This window comes from Epinephelus moara, chromosome 20, assembly GCF_006386435.1.
Source record: "Epinephelus moara isolate mb chromosome 20, YSFRI_EMoa_1.0, whole genome shotgun sequence".
In the NCBI taxonomy this organism is placed as follows: Eukaryota; Metazoa; Chordata; class Actinopteri; order Perciformes; family Serranidae; genus Epinephelus; species Epinephelus moara.
In genome coordinates this window covers 32,194,360-32,220,729 of record NC_065525.1, presented here as the reverse complement: position 1 = coordinate 32,220,729, position 26,370 = coordinate 32,194,360, and the positions used below count along the sequence as shown (strand labels likewise).

The following is a 26,370-nucleotide window of genomic DNA, read 5'->3' as shown; positions in this document are numbered from 1 at the left end:
GAGGATTCAGTGAAACACTTTATTTACAGTTGATCTAAGAATCCATGATCATGAAAAAATATATTTACAAAATATACTAAGTGAAATTTAACTTCACTTTTGGATCATGAGCAGAGCATTACTGTAAAGCTGACCATAACATGAAATAATAACATAACAGTCTGATATGCAGATGCTTGAAATGAAATGACTCATTTGCGCATTTAACTGATTGCAATTACAATCGAAGAGCGGGAATCTTTCCTGGAAAGACTTGTCAGTGTAATAACTAATAAATTGCTTACTGAAGCCAGCAAAACGCAATAAGATGATTGACCCAGCAGTTGAACCTAATTACATTTATGATGCAACAAGACGTCTACATGCATGGAAACGTTAATACCATCAGTGTTAGTCTTCATAGAAAGTGTATTCCATCCACATATTTTTAACACCCTCTCAGTATCGTAGCCTTTTTACTGGTTTTTGTGGATCTGAGGAAGTCCTTGGTTTACTTTCTGCTCATTACAGCCTCTCATGTGTCCCTGACACTCTTCTGTGACGGCGACCTCTCTGTTTTTGCGTCAGCGTGATGCTGTGATGGTTCTTCCTCTTCCTGAGCAAGACCTCGGGCCATGAGCTCATCCATTGGGGAACGGGTGTTATGAACCTCCTTCTCCTTACAGTTCCTCCACTTCATTCGACGGTTCTGAAACCAGATCTTCACCTAAAGCAACAGGAGAATGGAAAGGCATTTAGTTCAGCTGTAAAATTAAAGGATGTATAGAGGTGTTTCTTTTTTCTGCTTAACATCTTTTAGAATCAGAGGTTAATCAGGCAAAAATGAGGTGATTCCTTCCCTCTTTGTCTAACCTGTGACTCTTTGAGACTGAGATCAGCTGCCAGTTTGTTCCGGTCTGTCTTGCTGATGTATTTCTGTCTCCGAAAAGTTCTCTCCAGCTCCTTCCGTTGTTCTTCAGAGAACACAGCCCTCCTGAGGATCCCTCTGCGTGACTTAGGACTTATATCGGCAGACCACATTCGAATATTTGCTCCCTCTGAAACATAAATCATATGTTAAAGTCATACCCTTTTCCACCAGAATTAGCAGGTGTACAAAGATTTTCTTTTTAAAATGGGAGGCTTGCTAAATATAGTCAGTAGACTGCAAGGCTCTGCAGCATACAAGCATGCCTTTCTGGGTTTTTTTTGGTTTTGTTTATTACTGTTTAGTAGTGTATTATGTTCAACATTTGGACAGGCCTGAAAATAGGTTAGTAAACAGCAGGAAGCAGTGTGGAGGCAGGTGAAAATGTGATGGTGGTTACTTCTTTTTATATCGTTTTCCTATTAATCTCTCTTTCAGCCTTGGTCGATGTTTGAGTATTGCTTGGGCGGAGATGGATGGTATTTTGTGGAGCAGTGTTTTCATCCAAGCTGCTATATTAACATCAGTGAGATATGGGTCTTTGATCAGAAGTTGTCATTTGTGGACTGCGCAAAGTGAAGTAATATATATAACGGGGGTACAAGTAGCAGTCAGGGGAATACAGAGGTTGTGTGTAGTGAATTGAGATGAGACAGCACATTACTGGCTAATCTGGCTATAGATCGTTTTGTCAAGGGTTTAATGATATAGACAATGTTTGACATTGAGGCACAAATTTCAATTCTATCCGCAATCAGTATGCACACTTTACCAACCATACCACATTTCCTACCTTTTCAACCCTAGATCATGCCTGTTATTGTCACACTCACTTTATCACTCACATTTGATTTCTCTTTTTCTATTTGTCCAATTTAACAAACTGGGGGTGACTAAAGAGAATAGAAAGCCTCTTCAACTGAGAAAAAGGGATTTGGTGAACTGTGAGGAGCAATCCCACGCTACTTCACTCACAGGTGCACGCACAACAAAAGTCAAGTGGAACAATTTATCCGACCCATTCAATGTTGCCTTTTTAATCTGTACGACAAATCTGCACATAGACCACCTCTGGGGAGCACATAACAGGTTTGGACATGCTTCTCACTTCTCTATTGGGACTCAATGGCTTTCACTTAAATAGCTGATTACCAGGTCATCCCTGGGCAACGTGTGTGTCTGCCCTAGTGGGCCAACCATAGAGCCCTGCAGGACACCAACAATAGAGCCGTTCAATGGAAATGCCATTACTCGATGGCTCAGTGGCCCAACACTAAATCTTTTCACTTGCAGGTATGAAGCCAGTTTGTATGTGAAGATGAGCTCGAATAAGTCTATAAAAGTCACTTTCATTGAATGCTTTATGTCCTAGTCAAGAAGTCTCCAATGGGCAGGAATGAGAGTTGAAGGACAGGAGAAAGGAGGGGGGTTGGCGGACCAAGCTCTTTAGCCACACAATGGCCGGGGGATGTTCCTGGTCCAGCCCTCTTCTGTAGAGAAATGGACAAGTTTTTTGTGCTCAGCGGAGTTCATTGCTGCAGTGAAAAATTGCAGTGAGGTCGCGTGTGGATGGTGGAGTGAAAGTGCCAATTGGTCACGGCCAGACTTGGCATTGTTGTGTTGCTGGGCACTGTGGGAAAGTGTCAGCCTACTAAGAGGACTCCAGGGACCTGGGGGATGAAGGCTTTCTGATTTGTGCTGTTTTCCACAACATTTGACAGTCATCATAGGTTGCAGAAACTAATAACTTCCAATTGCTGTGGGAGAGTGCCAAAATAAGACAGCTGCTTGTCTTAATTAATTAACACTACTAGAGTGCGATGTAGCACTCTACTCAAGTCTTACGTTATATGAACTGAAACACTTCAAGCACAACTCAGAGGAAAATTTAAATATTTCATGCGCAATTACAGGTTTTCTGAAAGTTTTCAAAATTCATGAGCCTGAAAATTAAACTTGAAGCTGTTGGGATTCTCAACCAAATTTATTAATGTGCTGAGGGAGTGAGCTTTGAAACAATCTGCCTTATTCAGCAGTAGGAATTCACACCTGGTAATTATAATCTTAATATGACAGAAGACAAGATGTTTATTAGCTCTGCATATTTGCGCTAGTAAAAGTGTGTATTTGCAAGTACAAAATAGGGGGCCCCGGGGACTCTTAAAAGCCTTGCAACCCACCCCTCTTCCCCATCCTAAACAGCCGTGAATGGTTATGAATAGAGCCGTGCAGAGTTGAGCGGAGAATTAGCTCTTTGGCATTGCATCAGTAATTAGCTGTGGAAAGCATGGGAGACCCTGCTGCTAATGCTTAGAGAGTAGCTGAGGCATTGCTGATGAGGCATAAAACACTCACTGGAGAAGACAGGAGGGGGGCTGGACCCACCGCAGCATGCCAGCAGATACTGCGGGCTCCGCAGGAAAACACTGCTCAGTACACCTGCAAAGAGAGATAGGGACAGTCGGATATGGTCGTGAAGTAACCAGGTGAGACCTTTATGATCCACAAGGGACTTTATCTGGATCACCGCCCACTTCTGAAGACACTTGGAGTCCTGTCTTGTCTAACTTTTGTTATCTACATGTTTACAGCATGAGCTTTAAGTGATGCATACTGACACAACTATTTTTGTTTGATATTTATGTTTTTAAAACCGTGCAATCTAAGAGACAGACTCTATTTACAGATTCAGCTTGAAAATTAAATGTTTAAAAAATGACCCAACTCTGTCAATGAACACGCTATAATCTGAAAATGAATTTAATCACATAGCTTGCACAGGTTTGTAGTAATTTGATTTTAAACATTTATCTTATTTTTCTTTGCAGTCATTATTTCTTATCAAGTATCATGAATAATCTTATATGTATAATCAAAGCATTTGATCTGTTATCAAATATCAAAGTTAGAAAATGTTATTTGTCACAGATTTTCTTTTATAAATTATATTTAATATATTTTACATTAAATTTCAATACATTTTGTTACATTTAGATGTACACAATCATATCATAAGTTAGATTTCACAAAATTCTTACATCAGTGAATAAGATCTATATTCGCATTTGAAAATATAGTTCATAATGTAAGGTACAAGTTTTTCTTACTTTGGTAGTACCCGGTAATATGTACTAGGAATTTTTGCAAACGCAATGGAGGGAAATTTCAGTGGTTAATCATTTTTTTAAATCATCAAGTTATTTCATAAAAGTTGCAAAAATGGCAGCGTGTCTGTGACTTATGCTTATCTCTAACATCCTTTACAAAGATGCATATAATCTATCTAAATTCAGCTTTAGATCTATGAATAATTTCCAGTCTAAAATTGAAGAATTTATGAAACAAGTTATTAACAAGTTGAACAATATTATCCTTTATATGAATATAACGAGTTAGAATGAAGAATTGTGGAAGAACAAAACCATAATTGCTATCAGCATGTCACACAGAGCAACTTTGTAACTTTTATCACATTTAAAATACCTGACATTATCTAAATATATTAGATTTAGTTTGAGGTCTGCTTGCATTAAAAAAATTGTTTACCTGAGTGCGGCACAAGTGGTCCTCCTAAATCTTTCCCCTGCTGGGGACTGTGGGCCTGGCTTTGGTAGGCTCCATGCTCAGACACCCAGGTTCTCCTCGGACGTTCACATGCTGCTCGTCTCAGGTATCCACCTGCTGTCCCCTCTGGACGGGCTGAAGGTGTCTGTGACTGCAGCAGATTGTCAATAAGAAAACTCTTTCCAGAGTTCCCAAAGCCTGGTAAAGCAGGAGGAGAGCCAGCCATATTCCTCCTGGTGCAGCTCTGAACTGAGACCATCCTGTTCACACAGTGACCCGAACACTTGAGTTCCCTCTTCAGCAGTCACAGCTCAGTGACACTAAATTCTCCTTTAATCCCTTCTTGAGTGACCAGGCCAACTTCATTAAACTCTGAGGAAAACAAAAGTTCTCTGCTCTTCCTCTTTCGGGCCTGCACTTTGCTACAGGGCTGCGTCGTGATTGGCTGAGAGGCTCTAATGTGCTTCTCAATTCAGATAAGGCTGGGGCCTTTCTGGAGTGGCAGAAGGTGGGTCTGGCTCATTCATTATGTCAACTAGCCTATTAAATGATAGACACCAGAGACAATGAACTGCTGGCCAAAGTTTAACATGCACCAAACAGTCTTCTCCAGTAGTAAATAGTTTTCTCTTTTCTCCTGCCTCCCATTGTGCCTCATTCAAACCCCTGAGCAGTTCATTTGCAATGTGCTTTTTTTCAGTTTCATTCCAGAAACATTGCTCTGTGAGGGTTTTCAAAATAATTAAAATACAGGCCGTGGTGGTGTGAATAAATATGGGGAGACAGGGTAATGTAATTGAATTTCAAAACAGGACATTTTCTCCTGCACGAAGCTGATGAAAGGGAAACTTTGACTTTCTTTTAAGAAATAAGGCATTACACAGCCTTACAAGATGACTACATTATCTTTCAAGCAATTCTTCACCCACAAAATGACCATTTGTATATCAGTTAATCACCCAGTGTTACCCTTAATTTGTAAAGAAAACTTTTTTCTCGCATGCCTCCATGGAAAACAGCACATGTATTGTATTATTGATTGATTTGGGACCATATTTAACAACAGCAAACTACATCAAACGTCCCTTTACAAAGTCTCACCCAACTCGTGCAGAATAATAATGCAGTCTCATTTCTCCAGTTGTGTGCTTAGTACTTCCCAAACACGTGCATTTTCACTTGCACTTTAGTATTTGAGTCTGGTGTTGAAGAAAACAGAGATAAGTTTCACTTTCAATTTGGTTTAAATAGTAGTGTTTTAGCAAAAATCTTGTTTTATTTATTTATTTCTGGCCAAGACAGGCAGCAACATAAGTTACAAACAGACAATGTAGAAGTACAATACAGAATAAAAATGTAAAGCTCTTAAAAAAGCAATATAAAACACAAAAGTAAAAAGTGTTAATATGTACTAGAAATAAACCATAAAAACGAGAGGAACCAAAGAGTGCAACTTTAAGCCCTTCTGCAGAGGATTCCACACATGAAGAGCTGCATACATAAATGCTCGCTTGCCAAACTCTGTGCATACCCTCGGTACAGACAATAAAATCATGTTTTGTGAACAGAGAGCAGCCATTTTCATTTTTTGCTTAATGTACACATAAATATGCTGGAAGTACGCCAAGAATAGCTTTGTGAACAAGAAAATGCCAATGAAAAAGTCTACGGAATTGTAAAGAGAGCCAGCCAACCTGAGCATACAGGATACAGTGATGAGTTAGGGGCTTACAGTTGGTAATGATCTCTGAGTCCAAATCATGCAAAAATGCCATAAATTTCATGCGTTTGGAAAGGACTGACCATACGATTGGATAAATTAGACTTGGATTATCCTGCAGGAGTTGTGTCAGAGTTTGTAAATGTATGTTTTGATACAGTTTTGCTGTTGTGAAAGTGGTTCCCGATCAATCAATAAATCATAAGGTTCTGTGGAGGCATGCAAGAAACAGTTAAAAATTCTTCACAAATTCAAGGTAGCACAGCATGATGGATTTACAAATGGGCATTTTGTGAGTGAAGTATTCCTTGAAAGTTTAATTTCTCAATCAGTTTGGTGTAAACCTAGCATTTTTCACTTGTGTGCAATGGCCACATAGGAATGATATTTATAATTCCATATGACATACTAAATTCTTTAAAATGAAAGTTATAAAATTGAACATTATATAGAAATTAAAATGTTTTTGTGGATGCAACTGTGCTTCACGTGAGACAGTTTTGACATTGTGTGATGTTTCTATATCACAACAATATTATTGTATATTGAACACCACCATGTCACAACAAGATCTATTTAGGAATTAAAAGCATAATTCCTAATTGTGTTTCAATTTTGGTAACTTTTGGGCTATGTAGTTAAGTTTCCAGTCAGACAAAAGTTTTATTTTACCTTTATAGAGGTCTTTAAGTCCTGGTAGGATTCAGTTCTAGGTCGGCATTGAGAGATCCATGCAGCTCCACAGGCAGCGGACTCAACCACTTAGATATTCAGTGCCAGTCTTCAGTGTAGTGGGGGCATATGCTCAAGGGTGTAGGTTTTGTTTCCACTTTGGAGGGGCATATATGGAACAGGGGTTGGGGGTCCTCTGCCAGAAAAGTTTGAGCATCTTACACTTGATTTTCTGAATTCTGGTGAAATTTCATGCACTGATTTGTGCCTTTTCTGCATCAAATGTACTATTAATTGGGGAGAAACAAATGCACACATTCTAAATGTTGAGGAGGACGTGTCCCTGCAGGCCCCCCCCGAAATCCACGCATATACATATGCTGCATATTTGAGGTTTGCAACTGTAAAATAAAACCGGTCACGTGAACACACACACATGCATGTAGTAATGTTTTGGTACAAACACGTCCAATGAGAGGCTTGTGTAACCTTTCACACTGCAACTAATGATCCTCAGCATCATAATAGAAAGTCCAACAAGAGGGGCGACAGACCCGGAGTTTAGGCACAGTAAACAGGCATATCCACACTGGTCGGGGGGGGGGGTGTGTTGGGGGGGGGGTGGCAGGGAGCTCCAGTCTGCGCGTGTAGATACCTCATGCTGAGCATGGAAATTGGCCCAGACAGCTCGGCCTATTGTGTGATGGCCAGGGAGCCAAAGGTTGCTTGTAATCAAATTTGAGGTTTTATTCCTCAGACTGGTGGAGAAGGCATAGCACGCTGTCACATGATGAGTGTTAGCAAGACTGTGCGCTATCTACTTTTGTTTAGTGAGTGTGTGTGTGTTAACATGCTCCACATGGACCGGTGGCTGTGATAGTACCCCAGGGCTTTTTGTTTGGTGGAGAGTCATTTGTTTATATGACAGAGCAAACAGAAGGGAACCCCAGACTGCTCTCTGTGCCTTTATTTACTGTATTTGTTTACACTTTGAAAGCACCCTGATAGTGGTCAACATATGTTTTATGTGATAACATTGAGGATATTTGCTTAGTTCATTCTCACAGCCACAGTTTCTTTCCACTTCAGATAGCCTTTTAGCAACGAAAAGAATGTGTAGAAACTTTAAAAGTTGTAACAAGCACTTCAAAACCAGCTAAAAGCATAATTAATTCCTTGTAGAATCATATATTTCTCTGTGTTCATCGACAATTTAGGGAGAACCGGTCTCACACGACTTCTGTGCACATTTTAAAAGGCATCGCTAAGAGCGTATCATCATTAAGATTCACCACTTTGTAATTAGCCAGATTCCAATAGGGCTCTCCAGGAGAGGGAGGTATAATTAGGCTATTCTTAAACAGTGGGTCTTGGAAACACCCTGAAGCAAGTTCATGTGAATTTATTTGATGTCCATCTCTTTTCAGAAATGGAGGGAAAAAAACAGGGGTCCCTTCATTCAGCATCCTCACAATGGCCCTGTTGAAAGCAAGCACTCTGCAGACCGGCTGAGATCCCTTTTCTCTCTTTTTTAACCCCACTAAAGCTCTTAAAAAGATACCGGCCCATTGCACACGCAATTGATATTCCACCACTCGAACTTAATATCGTGAATGGAGGGCCAAGCTCTATGAATCAGGAAGACAATGCGCTTAGCTTAGCAGCAAACTGGCACTTTGTGTGCGGTGTCTGTGCCTCAGAGGAGGAAGTTTCTAATGTGAGCCTCACAATTGTGTGTCTATAGAGTTCTAATGAGCTTCTGTATGCTGAGTGAATGGCTGCTGGCCATTCACCATGAGGGCCCAATGAGCCAGCTCACTGCACCCATTCACAATAGGATCCAGGGGGAATGGGAGTGTCTGTGTTGAGCAACTGCACTGCGTGGACAGTCTATAAAAGATCAACGTACGTATAACCATGCTTCAATTAAGAGTATGTCCATATTAAGACGGTTACATTTAAAAAAATCTTTCTAGCTCACTTGCAGCCCTCTGTCCGTGTTGAACTGGTGTTTTTCCTCACCCAAAACGGGCGCCTTTCCGTAAAGTCAACCAGAGTGGGTAGATGTTAAAATGCCAGCTTGTTCTTTTAGTGTGTGTGTGGGGAGAAAATGGAGCTTTTCCAAAACAGTGACGTAAGCCTGCCCACTCACACTTTGGGGGGTTGTGCGATAGTAAAGTTGGGAAAAGTAAAAAAGTACATCAGCATGTGGCTTTTGGAGCATGTTAACGTCAAGCTCATTAGTGACGTGAACTTTCAAGGAAATGTAACCATAATTACTGCACACATTATATTATGGGGTTATTTTTAATTACTTGAGTTACAGTACTATTAATAATGGGTACAATATTTATATTTAAGCAGCAGCATTATTGAGTTACTGGTAAATTATCATTTAATTGTCAGTGTTTAAGTGGAGTTAAGTGTGTTCCCTTGGGTATGAGCTAAGTGGTTCCTACCTGCCCTTGTTTTGTGGGGACAGGTATGAGTGATACTCAACAGTTACGAGACAGTGAAGTGAAGCTGCTGTACCCCAAAGTTGGGATGTGCTAGCATTGTCTTGTCGTGTTGGTAAAAATTAAATGAAGAGGAGGAAACAAATGTTGTAGCCTCGCTAATTACCCACAGCCCGGAATAACTTGGGAACACCAACGATCAAGAAAAGAGGGTTACAGAAATATGGAGTTGATATTTTACTGGATATCTTTGGTTTATTTTCATTCATTTATTTTAAGAAAAATTGCTCCTTAACCAAGAGAAAACATTTTTAGAAAACTTCATCCATTGTCCCGCACCACAATTTTATTTTTTAAATTGAAACTGATTGATTGACAACATGAGGTTCCGCAAATTGCTCCACTGACATTTGAAAACTGTTTGCTATCACACAAAGACACATAACCATATATGAAAAGACCAGTACATGGCATTCATCAGCAATGATATCCCTGTGTTCCAGGATGATACTGCACAAACGATGTCATCAGGGTAAAGGTAAACCTTCTCTTGAACCGGTCCAAGCATCATCTAACCTTTAAGGGAGATCCTGGAGCACGCAGTCTAGTTCTTGTCATTCTCTCACTCTCTACCTCATCCCTGCAGTTACTTTGTGTTGCCGTATCTCAGGTCATCAAGTATTTAGCCCTGGGATGGTCCAAGGGTGCCACTGTCTGTTTCACCTCAGTACTGCTCCACTCTGGTATCGTCACTGCAGTTCACTGCCATGCACACAAGATGGCACTGAGAGAATGAGAACCATGTGTATCTCAGTGGAGTGAATGACATGGCATAACATTGTTTTATATTGTGTATTTCTTATACTACATCTTGTTTTAATCTTCCCACACTTATTTTAATATTATTAATGCAGTTCTTTGTATTGCTTTGATTTGTTGTTCTTGTAGTCTTGCAGTGACCACACAAAATTATATACAACTGGTGGCTGTGCAATGACATCACCCATGCTTAAAGATATACTATGCAGGATTGTCAGTCAGTGTTTGTAGACACGCTCGCTAGCAGCAACAGTGAAGTAAAAGCCATCTCGTATTTGGCGTTTGGTCTCGCTATATTTGTGTTCTTTCGGTGCCGTGTCTCTCGGATGCCTGCTGCTTACAGTCTGGCACCTGGTCGCTACCTTTTTATAAACCCCCACCTCACCTGAGCTCCATAAACGTCACACACACAGAAAATAAGGAGAAAATAAGACAATACAGGCAGAGGGGAGAGACTCTGCTGAACAATACACCGCCACAAGTGATGATTGAGAGGGATTACTGTTTGAATCTATACAGTGTTCTTAGTGAAATCCAGCAAAGTATGTCTTAAACAATGAGTCGTAATGTAGTCAGTTGTTAAATGTACAGACTCTCTTTTGTCAGCAAAGTTATACTTTTATTTCCACTTAAATTGATCATAAAATGTCAAAATGGTGACGATGAATATGAAGCACTTTATTGAGCAGGCAGACGTAATGAACCATTAGAGCGTACAGTTTTTAATATGACTCATGAATGTCTGATTTGAAAGACAGGCAAGGTCAATATAACATGGAATTATGAAACCAGTGAATCCCAGGAGAGCCCTGTGGGAACAATAGGGCCAGTTTCTCTGCAGTTCATTCCAATTCTGGCACAGATACTGAAAGCAATTCCATTTTGTCTATGGCATTAGTGTGTCTATATGGCGCAGTCATGGCCAAAGTGAATAAGCCTTTGAGAGCTTTGCAATGCATCACCCATCTGGATCTTTTAGGAAAAAAAAAAAAAGACTTCCACTATTCCACTGCCCTTGTCCTGGGAAATTCAGTGTGTGCGTGTCTCTGTGTGTGTGTGCGCGCACAAACAGCAGGAGAATAGGTGTGTGTTCATACTGTGTGCGTTTATTACTTTTCATTCTTGGCTGGGCACATGCTTTAATGACTCTTATTTTCCTGATGGCACTTTAGGAAATGACAACTTGTGGGTAATACAAAGTAATTACATTTCCTGTGTCTGTACCCAGAAGAAATCTAGTATTATTAATAATGAATAGAGGGTTGGAGGCCCTCTCACACACCAGATGTGACACTCTGCCACTGCAGAGCCATTGCCTGCCTTTGTTTTATTGACAACAACCACCTATTAGCTGCACACTGTGGACCTATGAACAAGTATTGGAGACAGATAAGGGCCTATTTGTCAAAACATGTCCGTTTTACATGAATCATTATTAAAACAAAACATGTTATTGGCATGAGTGAAAACCGGATCGAAGGGGAGGAAGGGAGGGGAGGACTGATATGGTGTTAATCTGGAGTCCTTGGGAAGGAGCTGAGCACCACACAGGATCTAGAGCTGTTCCTATAATCATATCTGCTGGCCTGCACTTGTTAGCCTACTTCAACAGACCAGCACAGCCAACAAAAGACTTTCCCAGCCAATCCCTGGATTGGCTGGGGTTTGTTATGGGATCGTCTCTGAACAGGCCATTACGAAGAGGCTTCAATTCATGTCCATCTGGCAGGAAATTTATTAGCATTCAGGGAAATGTAACTGTTCATCCTCCTCTTTTTTTTTTTTTTTTTTTTGTTTAGGAAAAAACAAAATCATCACTAGCGTGGCATGGCCGCTGATAAAACGGTTATGTTTCAAAATGGTAATTGGTCCCTTGGATGAAGAAGATGCAAGACGCATAAACAAATATTCAAAGCACAAAGCATCTGTGCTCTATAAAAAGACATTAACAAGGCTGAGTCACACAGACAGCCAAGCACTTCATTTTAATTCATTTTCATGCCACCTGCCGAAAAGCCAAACTTCAACTTTACTGGATGATTTAAGAAACTGAAAGAGCAAAACTGTACGCTTACAGTAGGTCATAACTCTGATCATAGGACAATTTAAATGTTCAGTGTGTAGGATTTAGAGGATATGTTGGCAGAAATGGAATATATTATAATAAGTATGTTGTTGTTTTAAGTGTATAATCACCTGAAAATAATCGTTGTGCTTTTGTTACCTTAGTATGAGCTGTTTATATCTACATAGGGAGCGGGTCCTCATCCACGTAGTCCGCATGTTGCATCGCCATGTTTTAACAGTAGCCCAAAACAGACAAACCAAACACTGGCTCTAATTAGGGCTATTTGCATTCTCACATTGGCCACTGTAGTTAGAGCACGGTCTCACTCCGAAGTAGTCGAAATCTGGCGCTTGGGCAGTGACTTGCCATGCCAGAAACCAACGTAAAAAGGCGTCCTTTAACATCAGCATTATACGCGGCCGGTTGCCTTTAAAGTTTAACGCTCCCCTGCATCAGGGGGAAACGCAGCAGGACAAGGACCAAAGTTAAGATGGCGAAAGTGTGGCTAGGGTGGGCGGGAGCAGTGGTGGATGGGTCCAACAAACACCGACTTTCACCCAAGAGAGCGGTGTTTGTGTCCTGTAAGATTCTAAAGCCAAATCCTGTTCTTTTTTCCTAAACCTAACCACTCGCTTTTGTTGTTGAGAAAAAAAACCCTGTCAATTTGTGGTGTTATACCAACGTGGTGCGTTTATTTTGAAAGAGACTGTATGTAAACATTAAATTTCCTGTGAAAACGGAAGTGTATTTTAAAAAGAAGACAACGCATGTAACAGGCAGAACTTCACAGGGCGGCCCAGAAAGTCAACAACCAACGCACCCAGGGTATTTTGCACGTCGTATGTGGACGTGGAAAGTCCATGACCAAACATCAATATGTGATGAGGTCGGAGTGAGAATGTGTTTGTAGTTAGCAGTTCCTCCAGGACGAGCAGAACAGTCTTGAAAAAACACTGTTTTCTTAATGTGAAACTACTTTTTTGATGTTTTTGCCACTTTAAATCACCAGGTCAATTTGTTTTTGGGAGGAAGAGACCTCTGTGGATATTTCTGCTTCTGGTAAAAACCTCCCGAACAATTAACACTGGAGGAATCCTCTAAAAGGGGTTCATGCTTGGCACATGGGAGAAGTTTCAACTGGCTGCAGTCTGCAATCCTCACCACTAGATGCCACTAAATCCTACACACTGCTCCTTTAAGCATTTATGGCACACTGGTAAACTTAATGCTTTAAGACAGTTGGTATTTTTGCTAACGATCTCTGTGCTTCATATGAAGACAGATGGTTGGAAAGATGAGTAAAGGAGGCCGTCTACATCAAGCTGGAACAACTATTCCTGAGCAGAGGAGGGGGTGCTGCAACACCACTTACCTCCTGCTCATAATACTGTCTCAACATTCCTTCCTTTTACAGCAAGTTCGAATTTCATTCATTAGACACAAGGCTATCATAATTGCCATTTGACTTTGACAACTTTCGTGACCTCATGTAACATCAACATGAACCCAAGAAAGAGGTTTAAATGCTTGGCGGACTCTCCACCTGTCGGGAGAACAGGTGAAGCGTCTTGGATTAATGCTGGAACGTCTTCAAGAGACAGCAAACCCACCTATTTATCACACTGAAACATACTCCTAGAAAATAAAATGTGAATCAGAAAGACAGAACATTGTAGTGAAGGAGAACTGTGTGCTCTCCAATTAAAGGCCTTTTTGGTCTGCCTCTCCTTCAGCAACTGCACAAGGCGTTTCACATTTCTGCTTTACAAGACATGACTCCCAACCCATGTCCCCTTCAGTAGACTGCTTTGCAGTATATTTATGCAACCCAAGAAAGCACCTCGTGGCTCGACTCTGGATAGTATTACTGTCAGGGGCATCCTTAAAAACTCATACTCCTGCAGCATAAAATAAGATTGAGCCAAGCCACTGAATCATGAAGGTTTGGAAATGTTGAAAAAACCAAGGTCAGGGCAAAATTTAATTCAACATGCTTCCTGCTGACTCCAGTACTGCCAATGTTTTCTCTCTGGAAAGCTAATATTTTTTATTAAAAACAAAATCAAGATATTTACTGAATGAATTGGTTTACTTAAAAGGCCTTGACTCCAACTGAAACAGGTCACATTTGAGCAAGTTGTTTCAGTTGCAATGCAGCAGCTGACAACTGATCTCTATGTGATAACTGTGTGGTAGGCTAAATTTAACTCATGAACAAAAGCTTGTAACTTACACCCCTGGCTTCATAATGTTTGCCTTGTCTGTAATAAGTCTGTGTTTTTACCCCCTAAATTTAACATTTGAACTTTAAATATTGTCATGAATATTATGTTGTAGAGACATAATCCAGACTTCAAACTGTGCCAGTTGTTTTAAATACAATACAGTGATGCCAAACAATTATTTTTAGGTCCCTACTTCCCTAATAACCTCCTAATATATATTTTTAAATATTACCCAAAAAAGGAATCTGGTACTAATGAAAGGAAAAGAGAAATTGTTATTTTAGTCACAAAAAATGAGTTAGTTGTCCTGAGTTTAATAGAAATTGTTGCTATCCAGAAGATTTTATAATCGAAAGAACTTGATTTGAACCCAACTGAACGCTTTTCATAACTAATTTATTTTTGAAATGTGAGGATTTAATGGCATCTGGTGAGTTTACAGAACTGAAACCCTTCCTGTGTGCCAAGTGCAAATGTGTGAATCCTAGAATAGCAAAGGAATGACCCGCCCTACTCTCCCTCTGACTGGCTTGTACTCGTTGCCTTCATAGGTGGGATTGGTTAGGTTAAGGCCCCGTTCATTCCTATGAGAGTTGCTCAGTGGCACATGAAGCCAAAATAGTTCAACTGCAGTGTATAAAATTACCTGGATGATCGGTGCTTCTTCTGCACTGTGTGGCCCATAGAGCAGGCGCACTAGAGACTTACGGTGGCCAAGTGCAGCCCAGCATTTTACTTTTGCTGGCTGAACCGCTAACCTCTGGTTAAGCGCTTTAGTAAGTTGAATGGGGATAGCATGATTTAATCTAAATCGACTCTTCTAGGCTTTAGAAATCTTATCGGACCAATCTGATCAAATCCTGATAGTGAAACGAGTCGAGAGAAAAAGTATTTTTGGGCCGCAGGGCATCATGTGACAGACCCCGGAAATTACAGTACCACTGTTGGGCCACAACAAAAATTGGCTTCAAAGCCCTGAAAATAGAAGCCCTGAAATTCTACACACTGGACCTTTAACTCTTCATATGTTGGATTATATTAGCTGTAGACAAATGGCACACTTATACCAGTGGCGTAAGGAGGTCACAACGGGCCTTAGTGCACACTATCATGCATCTGTTGTCTTGACACAAGTAGAGACTTGACATTAGACATCATCAACATATATATTACCCAGCAGTCATTGTTGCATATCTGACAAACATATCAAAGAAAGTAGGAAATTAATCATTAAATGTAAAAGCTTTTATGGTATATTCATAGATTTTGAGCTTATATAGAAAAAGCATGTAATTTTGTTTTACTGACTTTATAAAAAAAAAAAAGATCACTTGCAAGGGCCCGCTCTCTCTATGGCCCCCTCCACCCCAGGGGCCCCTGTGCAATGGCACTGACTGCACTGTCTGTCTACACCCCTGCCTACACACTCCTCTAACCTGCTGTGCAGTGCATTTAACTGGAATTAATCTGTCTAGATGTTATCATTTTGCCAAATCACGTAGTTGTTTCCAGGAAACCATTAAGGAATTTATCAGGAATTTACCGACCCGAAAATTATTTTCCCCATCGGGGACTGAAGTGCCCTGTAAATATTTTCTCCTCTTGGCAACAGGCGTGGCTGCGATCAATACGAGCAGCATATTTTGGATTAATCAATGTTTTTCTCTTCTCAGGCCACAAGGGGGCTTCATTGTCCCTCTTTCTCTCTTCTTCCTCCTGTCTGACTCCTCGACAGGTTTCCCTCCCTTCCCCTCCTCCTCCCCTCCTCTCATCCTCTCCCTCCACTCCTCCTTCAGCGGCCGCAGCTCTTCATTCACGCTGCTGTAGGAGCGTCTGTTCAGCTGGTGAGGCAGCGGCAGCTCGCTTTGTGCATCCTCTGTTACCCACCTGTGCCGCGGACGGTGCTGATGGAGCAGACCCTGCGTTACATGGAATAATTTGCACACTGTTACACCTTTCTTCTTCTATCCGGATTTGCTTCCTGCATCATCGGGCATCTAAAGTTGTGATGATGCCTCCGCTCAGCATTTGGGATTGGTAATAGCCTTCTGCGCGAGGGTGATACATCATTCGCGTGTGACTGAACAATACTGTCTCTCGGAAGTGGACAAAACATGGACTAATTTTTTTTTTTATACATTCACCATGGGATTATTACAGCTATTTCTGGTTCTCGGCATATTTTGCGCCTCCTCAGGTAGGACACAGGGCTGTCACTGTTTAACCATCTCTTGCAAGTAGGACACAGGGCTGTCACTGTTTAACCATCTCTTGCAACATGTAGCTGATAAGATGAGATAATTGCATGATGTGTTGTTTTGGATAATTTGCCACCTAGGTTTCTTAGAAATAACCAGACCTACTTGATCTAGCAGCTTGTACACAGTACAGTAACCTCCCATCTCTTCCCCTGACACCACCAGGGGATCATTTTTATAGCATCACAGGTGTCCTTGCCTGCTAATAACAATGACAATCTTGTTTTTGTGTTTGCAAATTAGTTGTAGGCTTTGGGGTTGACCCTGCCCTGCGCATCAGCGTGTTTGATGAACTAACGCTTGGAGAAGGCTTTGATGGAGTTACTCAGGTCCAGGGCTTCCACAGCGAGTCTAGAGCTTTCCACTTCCAAGGTACAGTAATACACACTCCTTGTGTTTTTGTTCATAGATGGAGAGATAAAGCTATCCAGGTGAGGCAATGTGCATATGAAGCAAAGCTGCTTTTAATGAAAAGTCACAAACACTGCTTTCCTTTTAATATGTCTGTTTAAACAACTTGTATGACTGACAGAATGCAACCCATTAATCCACAGATCAGCCCCTGTAGTGAGATGTTAAAATGTCACATCATCTGATAACACTGCAACCCTTATGCTTGTATTTAAGTCTTACTGTCTGTGGCACAACTGTGTAAGAGACTGTCAGCAGCAGCATGGATTTTCCTCTATAACGGGACTAAGCTCGGGGGCCCTCAGATTGCCACCTGCCTGAACAATAGGCAGTGTTATGTCTTCATGAAAAAGTGCGGGTGAGCAGGGCGAGCAGAGGGGGAGAGGCGGGTGAATCACGCAAAGAATCATTGACAGATTTAGCATAATCTGATTAGGCAGGGACAAAACCCTGCGTTCACGGAGACGCATGATGTGAGTGAATGGGCCCCTCGCTAGAATTTACCCACTGGTGATCTTCTGGAGTGTTAAAGCGGTCTGAACACTTACACTCTGTAACCAAAATATGAATGGGAAGAAGAGTGAGTCAGATGTCCGTGTTGTCAGTTGTAAGGCGGTGTGTAGGCTAAATATGTTATCTATGGCATTTAGTAAATGGCACTGTGCAAAATGGAGTTGTCAAAGCCGCGGTCGTGCTTGACTTTTCTATGCACTGTTTTTGCCAGTGTTACATCTCTGTCGCTTGATGTCAGAACTCTCATTACAGTCCAAATGAGACTGTTAACAGCTCCCATCACAGGGATGGAGATGTCTATCGTAACCCAGCCAAAAGTAGCGACAGAGGAAATTGCTTTTGGCTCCTCGGATCAGTGGCAAAACCAAAGACGTGGCAACATTCGAGTCTTCACAAGGAGGATCTCTGAACACGGATCACCAAAGTGACAGTGTTGTTGTGGGACAGAGAAACACCACAATCATTTGTCGACATTTTTTTTCTCCCTCCCTCCTCCTTCCTGATATCTTCTAATCTCCCCGCACAGCCGCTGAGACAGCAGCACTTCTGCATGGAGCAGCAACTCCAGCATCTCTGTGAAGGCAGGCCATTTGATGTCCTCTGTGTAGACAACACTCAGAAGTGCGCTACCCAGGCAGGTAGCAAGAGGGAGGGAGGGAGGCTACAAGGAAGAATTGGAGAAAGAGAGAAACAAAGACAGTTATAGGAAGAAGCTCCCACAGCTTTTGTCACGAAATGGAAAAAAACACGACCGGCACCTCTCTGTCATTACGCTCTCTTATTTCCCTGCATTACCTTTGCTAAGTACATTCAGCCACCCCGTGCAGAGAAGGCGCCGTGTTATTTATGGCAGTGCTCGCCTCCATCCTTCATTTGGGATGTCTATGTTAAGTCAATGATGTTGGGTGAGGGGGAGGCGTACCGGCAAAGCAGACCTGGGCCTCTGCTTGTTTGTGATCAGAAATAGACGGGGAGAGGCACATACTGTAGAGGTGCGGAAAGAGTGAGGGAGATATATGGAAAGAGAATGAAAGGAAAAAAGAGAAATGGGGAGCAGAGCTGTCTACCAGCTGTTTGATAGACTGTGCTGATTCCACATGTATGGATGCTCGGCTGGCTGGGACCAGCAGACAGGCCCACGGTGACATTCCGACGCTCATTAGATAGCAGGCAGAACACATCCATGGCTGTCCCCTCCACTGCCTGCCTGCCTGCCTGCCTGCCTGCCCGAAGGGAAGGCTGTTATCTGTGGGTGCTGGGTGGAGGCAGGAGGAGGGGTAGCTGCTGAGAGCTGAAAGAGAAGAGGCAGGGGGAATATAGATATGTGTACATGTGCATGTGTGTGGATAAGCAACTGTGGTGTTCACGTTGCTGTATCTTTGTATCTCTGTCTGCCACAGTATGTTTTTGTGTATCTGAGAAAGAGGAGAGCAGTGAGCAGTGGGGGGATTGCTGTTTAGCGCCCCCCTGCTGATGCTTTTGAAGGTAGCTGTCAGCGCTACATTTCATGGCATTAGGAGAGGTGGACCTCAGGGACGGGCGTAAAAGAGAGGGAGAAAAGCCCCCGGGCTATGCTCCTCTCATGTCCTGACGCCAGGTGATGCTCAGCCACGCCACAGAATCATCAGATCATTAGCACTCCCCCCCTCACCTCCCACTGTTTTTAATATCTAGACATCCAGATATCTATCTGTCTCTGTATAAACAAGCACAGGGGCCACACCCAGAAGCACTCCCTTCCCCCAACACACACACACCGATACTCTCTCCCCTCTCTGGCTACAAGCGTATGGACCAAACTCATTCGAAGTGCAAACAACACAATTGCTAGAAGCATCCTTTCAGCTGCAGAGCAAGACTCCCCTGTAATTGTATCTCTGTATGTGTATGTGAGCCCTGTCAGAAGCATGTTCCCTGCTCAGACTGTTTGAACACTGCCAGCGAGGTGTTTCTGTGTATGTTGTGGTGATTATGTCCCTGGCTGCAGCGACACTGAAGTGTAACGGGATGGAAGAGACTCATTTATAATACAGCAACACTGTGTGTGCGAAGGAGGGAGGAAGACAGTGGGGAGTATGTGTGAATGTGAGTTTGTTATCCTGCATTAATGTGTGTGTAACAGATTGAATAGGAGAGACAATCGTGTGTTCCCACTGTAGGGGCTACACTTGCCAGCTGCTAGTAACTATACGATACACTGGAGTATTGGGCTGTATAGCAGGATGTAATGCAATGGGTGGGAGGGCAGCTTAGTCCTGCAGAGCCCAGATTTAAGCGTCTATATCAGAGAGAAGCTTCTGTACTCTGCTGAATTGTATTGAGCAGATACAGAGGGAGCTGTTTTGGAGCTAACTCGACACTAAAAGGAAGCACCAAAAAAAAAGCAGAATTAGCATTTACGTACAGGTCAATAAGGTAATTAGCACTGACAAAAGCGGTTAGTGTAACATTCATGGTAAACTCTTTTTGTCCTGCAAGGTGCTTTGGATTAGAGCCACTACTGCCAAATGTCAGTGCACCTATGGTTCCCATGTTTAGTACATTTTGTCTTGTTGCAGTTCCTGTTGCACAATGCACTTTGAATACACAGAAAAAAACTCTCCTTGTAGAAAGAAGCAAAACATAACTGAATGCGGATGTGTGCTAGTATCATTCAAATAAATATGTACATACAGTGAATAAGAAAAGATAAAGATAGCACAGCACTCTAGGCCTTAAAACTACTGTGTTAAATGACTTACTGCTTCAGGGATTTGGTGTCCAACCTCCATAAAATTGGGTGAGTTGCAACAGAGAAGTTAAAAAAATAGCAGGAAAGGCTGCTAGTTTGTAAGAAAGGTTTTTATTTGTATTCTCCAAACCCAAGCGACCCTGCTGACATCACTCAGGTTATCTTCTTTTAAACTTTCCCCTCCTAAACAACAGGCGGTGTCGTATTTGTGACGAGTAAATTGGCTTTGACTTGTTCAAATAAACACAAGAAATTTGTGCTCTAGATAAAGGATCAGCGCTCAGGGAATAACCTCCTAAGCTCTATGATAAGCTATTATGGCAAGGCTTAACTATACAGACCAGTGAGCAGTGATAACTAACACGTCTTTGGGGTCATCAGGTGGGAACCTCCTTTCACCAGTGTTTCGCCTAGTTGGTCCCACGACACCTCCAGGAGGCTAGACAGGCTCTGGCGTCCCAGAGACACTCCCCTAATGCCAGCTGTCACTGCTCCCCGCACCGACCCAACAACCTCCTTTACCTTACTTACACATGGCTTTCTCAGCCCAAACAGCGCTGCCACCTTCAACAGACCCAGGCTCCGTTTATGTGAGCTCCAGGTAGAGACAGTGCCGATACTACCTTTCCTAGCACATTCACCATACCCTATTTCACATGCTACATATCATAACTCCAATATAAGCTAAAGTTAAAGGAGATAGACACTCACAGGCTTTCTCAGGCTTTTAAACTTTCCCCTCCAAAACGACAGGCAGTGTTGTATTCACCATGACGAGTAATTGGCTTTGACTGTCGGAGATTTAGCGTCTTTTGTTCGATATGAGAAATACTCAAAACAATACTGACATGCCAATGTTTACATCGAGGGATTGTTGATTGCTGATATTGTTTGTCCTGTCTATACTGTCTGCAAAGAGATCCATTCGATTTCAACACAATAGATGGGAACGTCAAAACCTACAGCTCTGTGTAAAGATTCACTCCAAAGTTTAGCTGAAGATAATGTGAGGCGTCTGCACACTGCATCAGACAAATCAGTGATTTTTTTTTTTTTTTTTTCAAAGTTTCAGACTTCTTAGTATGAAATTCCCTCTATGTGCCTCCACAGACAGCGTCTCCTTGCTGAGCTGCAGCAGAGGGATAGTAATACAAAGTGAGAATTTGCGAGTAAAGAGACTAACTTTTGAAAATACCCAACAGATTTGTGTAACTCATACTGCTGAAGCCTTGCGTTAGTTTAAGCGGATCTGGAGGAATGTGGATTTTGTCCCCTATCTTTTACATTGAAATTAACTTTCATTGTTTTGTGGCTAGTATGGACAGGACGAATGTTAATAGCGACTCATTTCTGTTTCAATGCACTTACAAGCATGTCAGTAATGTATTAGGATAGACTTGAAAAAATGGAAACAGGAGGGTGTAATGAGTGCAGAGGCTCATTGTTCCACAAATTGTAAGAATTAAATGGGACAGTGTGGCACAACTCAGTTGCCAGAATAAATGTTGGCAGTATTTCTTTGATTAGTCGACTAATTATTTTATAGAAAAATGTGTTAAAATGTTGAAAAATGTCAGTCTGTCTCTTTCAAACCCCCTAATTATGTCATCTAATGTCTTGTTTCGTACTCACGCCAAAGGGTTTCAGTTCACCGTCATGGGAGAGTGTGTAAAGCTGCCAATATTTGAACGTAAGAAGCTGCAATAAGAGTATTTTGGGGTACCTTTATAGTACTGACAAATGACTCAAACCGATTAGTCGACTACTAAAATAGTCACCAAATATTTTAATAGTCGATTAGTCATCGATTAGTCGACTAATCGATCCAGCCCTAGTTATGTTTAGGCACAAAACCACTCGCTTGTGGTTAGGAAAAGATTGTGTTTTGGCTTAAATACCTGGTTTTGGTTACACAAGGAGGGCTAGAAATGCTGCCAGTGCCTTCCTGAAATAAATAAATAATGTTTTGTTGTTTGTTGGTCCTGAACAGTGGTCTACCATTATCTCCTCCTGTTGAGAAACTTAGCTAATATGCTTGTATTTATCGGTGAAGATTCTCAGTCATCCAGGTCATGGTAATCGTAAGTGCTGTATCGTAGGCAACTCGACTTGCTTGCGTTTCTTGACGACTCACATTGTGACCTTAACGACTCTGAAGCTAAGAGCTCACATGACCCCTATGACTCTGCAAGGGTTCCTACCCTCACAGGATTTATAGCCTGCAATTTCGTACCAGTCATTTAGAACTGAAGAAGCTTCTTGGATGAGAGGCGAAACGTCTTCAAGAAACGCAAGCAAGTCCAGTTGCCTACGATACAGCACTTACGATATGCTTGTATTTAGCACTACAGAACTTTAGAAACGCTGATATGATAGGTTAAAAATGTAAAAATTTAACATATCTGTGGTCTGCAGCAACGTGCAATGCCTGGTGACTGGGCTGTGTAGTAATCTGCCTTACTCTGTCACCCATTTCCACAATATTCTTGTCAATTTGTCTTGGGAACATGTTGAAATAATGGCACAGCGTGGCAGATCCGTTCAATTGTTTTAGGAGAATAAGACTTTAAGGACTCAGGGGGAGACAAAATGGCTCAAGGTTTCTCTGTGTGAGCTTGTGGTGGATCTTTAGCAGACAGCACATTAGTTATCTAGTTAAAAAAGATAAGGCAGGTGACATTTACCTGAATTAAATCAGGTGCTTAGTCAACACTAAATAATCCATTCCACACGGATTTTTAAAAGTCTAAATAAAGGATTATCCACCTTACTTCAATATATGCTGTAGTTTTAGCAGTGTATTCTTTTGCTTTGCCCAAAAAGTTACCCAACCTTTCCCAAACTGTTGACTGACATTATCCTCAACTCCCTGTGGTCAGAGTCTGCTTTGCTTGCTGCTTTCTGAGGCGAGCCTGATCCTACGCTCCACACAGGAGCACCGGTGACCATGGAGGGAGAGATATTTCTATCCCCCCCAGGGCAGTTATACAGTTGGGTGGCTGGAAGGCTGTCATTAGCTCTGTGTATGTGTGAATGTCAGACAGGCGGTCACTGGGGAGGTGATCTGAGAATTGGGGAGAAATTGCTGGCCAAAGCAGTCCTGGAGGTGCCCTTGGCTCGGTTTAGTATTTGTTCCAGGAGAGTGGAGACACAGTGGGGGGAGATGGTCCGCCGAATGCAGATTGACTGAGCGCGGCGGAATATTCAGGAGCTCTTAAGATCCAGCTTTTGGGGGTCGGCTTGTGTGTGTGTGTGTGTGCGCGTCCATCTTTGCGTTAGCCCATATTTCTGCATACCTTTGTAGCCGTCTCTTTGTATTGACTCAATGTTTGGAGCTGTAGGCTAGCCAAAATGTCTAGTGTCTGTGTGTGTGTCTGTCAGTGTTGCCGTCTACACCTGTTTGTGTGTGCGCATATGTTTTTGCGCGTGTGTTGACAGTAATGAAAGGTTTGGAGTTTGCTGCCGGTGGAGAGTTTATCATTACTCTAATCCCTCTGGAGAGATATTCTCTTGCCTAACCCTCCCACACATATCCTTTTCCGCGCTCAGGCCGGCAGATAAAATGTGTTGTTTGAAATATGCTCTGTCACTTTTTTTTTTCAAATAAAAAAACATTACGCAATAAGAAAATAGTACACTTTTACTTGGTTTACCCTGGCATTGTGTTCCTTTCTCTGCTGATCGGATCACTGTGTTTATTCAGGCCCCTCTTGGCTCTGTGTGTTTAGTGAATCTCATGGCTCGCTCACTCTTAACCGGTCGTGAGATGGCTTATTTGCAAAATGTTGTTGAAGAGTTGTTGCAAAAACGTAGGAGGTGTTATTTTGTTCTGGCAATCCACTAGAGACCGAAGAATGAAAGTCTTCATTATTCATGTACAAAAGTGTCTATGATCTTCTTATCTAATATCCGTAATGCTGTTTTTAGTCACAGTTTCCTCTGGGAAATAATTAGATTAGAAGCCGAACATGTATTGAACATAGAAAATATACTTCTGCCTGTCCTTCAGAGTATGTTCTCTTTGCTGGGGGAAAAAGGAGAAACTCTACCTCTTTCCAGTACAAGAACTTTCAGTAAATACAGGTAGAAGTGAAAGGAGTGTGTGAGAAAAGGATTGTTGCAAAGCTGGGTGTATCTGGACTCTCAGGCTGTGCTGCAGGGCACCTGTTCTAAATGCTGAATGTGTGAGCAAGTGATTGGTGCAGCGCTGCCAATATACTTTGTGAGAATGCAGTGATGGGAGTGTGAGGGGATTACAGCTGTGTGGGTACCAGGGGTCAAACAAAATAAGACCACATTAGACAGTTTAAGATTAGAAATGAAGCCGAGGGATGGAAATCGTGGCCTGAGTGTAGCCATTAAAGCACAATGTACCCAGGAGATAAGATTAGGCTATAGCCGAAAGCTACGCTTCCTAGGGATGCTACTGAGCCTGAGGCTTTTGGAGATCTCTAGTCAGCTGATAAAACTCTGTATGTCTCAAAAACAGTTTTCTCACAATCAGCCGCTCCTCATAGCCTGTAAACAACTAGGATGGATGACAAGAGCTGTGTTATTGTGCTGGAAAATGTGCTGATTGGAATTTTATGTGCTAGATCATCATTTTCAAGCTATTTTGTGTCAGTATCTCACATCAGAGTGGTAGTTAGGAGCAGGTGGCTGCCCCATCCAGGCGCCTGCCAATAGATAATCGACCAAAGGCCCCCACAGCAGGGCCACATTGATTTGGCAGAAGGGAAAGCTGGCCCTCTCATCACAGCAAAAACTGCTCTTTCATGTATGTTTTTAGGAATGCAGAGATGTTACCGCTATAGCTGTCTCAATCTTCGTTTGAGTGCCTGTCAAGAGTGTTGGAGTCATCATGCTTTTCGTACAGGCAACTCTACACAGACCAATCTCATCACTCTATCGAAATGAGGAGATGTCTCCTCCCTCCAATCCCCCAAAGCCCCATTTGAAGCAACCCCATTCCCCTCTAAGTATAAAGACTGGTGATGAGAGTCATCCACTCATAGATCAAAGCCTCATGGCCGCCAACATGGGGAGCAGCCCAGTGGTAGAGGTTCCACTGTCCTCACCATCCCCCCCCTTTCCTCATCAGCCTCCTCTCAGTATGGACCCCGCCCTGACACCTGCTCCCACTGCGCTCATTTCGCTCATGATTGAGATGTCAGCGTACTCTCTGTTCAACACATGGCATGGCAAAAGACTGACCAGTGCATATTGCCATAAACGCTGTAAATCCTGCTTGGCTTGAAAATGACTAACTGCATTGAGCATTTTTCTAAAAAATAAAATAAAGGAAACCCAATTCCAGTTTTAATTACGATTCAGCAATTTGGATCAAAACATCCCTAAAAACCAAACTAATTTCTGAGATTATAGTCAACAGTGGTCATTTGGATTTGGTTATTAAGTGGGATCTGTTGATGGCAGCAGATTATTGCTAGGCAGAACTCCTGTTGCAGTCATTGGACCATCTGTCCCACCTTAGCCAATGACACTGGAATGATACTCCGCTGGCAATGCAAAATGCATGAAACTGTGCCCTGTACTTCTCCTCTGGTGAGTGTCACATCTAGTGAGCAGTTTTGTTTAGAGAGAACTGACTCAGAATATGTTTTCCATCCGGAAAAGGCTAGCACGGCAGCAGCACCGTAAGTCCACGGTGAAAGCAGACATATTAAAACATGCTCCTCTCTTCAACATGCCGTCATTGCGTCCTCTATAACCGATGAGTACACAGTGAGCGCCAGTTGTTGTCGTCATGACATTTTGCTGTTTCACATTGCATTGTGTTAATTGGTTACTCCCACCAGCTGGAAGTAATGTTAATACACTGAGGAAAAGCTGCCACGCTAGCTTCCTGGAGCGCCTAAATGTGCCAGGGCATCTTGCATGCATCCCGTAGCTGGAAGTGAACTCTTTGATGTGATTGCTTCTGAGAAACGTCATCATTTATTGATGCTTCCATTAAAGTAGCATAGACGTCTGTGTGGAGTTGGAAAGGGAGGAAGGGGGCATGG

General features: G+C 42.2%; 2 protein-coding genes across 2 annotated transcripts in view; one reads left to right on the top strand and one right to left on the bottom strand.

The window, feature by feature from the left end:
- Positions 1–5: 5 nt before the first annotated feature.
- Positions 6–4,880, bottom strand: dbx2 (developing brain homeobox 2). The gene is made up of 4 exons (XM_050073202.1): positions 4,454–4,880; positions 3,263–3,346; positions 853–1,037; positions 6–706 (listed from the first exon to the last, which is right to left on the bottom strand). The coding sequence occupies exons 1-4, from the start codon at positions 4,728–4,730 to the stop codon at positions 515–517; spliced, it is 738 nt and encodes a 245-aa protein (XP_049929159.1). The 5' UTR covers positions 4,731–4,880; the 3' UTR covers positions 6–514.
- Positions 4,881–16,234: 11,354 nt separating this feature from the next.
- nell2a (neural EGFL like 2a) overlaps positions 16,235–26,370 on the top strand; it is a 126,088-nt gene continuing 115,952 nt past the window's right edge. The window contains exons 1-2 of the mRNA XM_050074007.1: positions 16,235–16,628; positions 16,933–17,061. Of these exons, the coding sequence (XP_049929964.1) occupies positions 16,577–16,628; positions 16,933–17,061 (181 nt within the window). The 5' untranslated portion in view covers positions 16,235–16,576. The remainder of the gene's footprint in view (positions 16,629–16,932; positions 17,062–26,370) is intronic.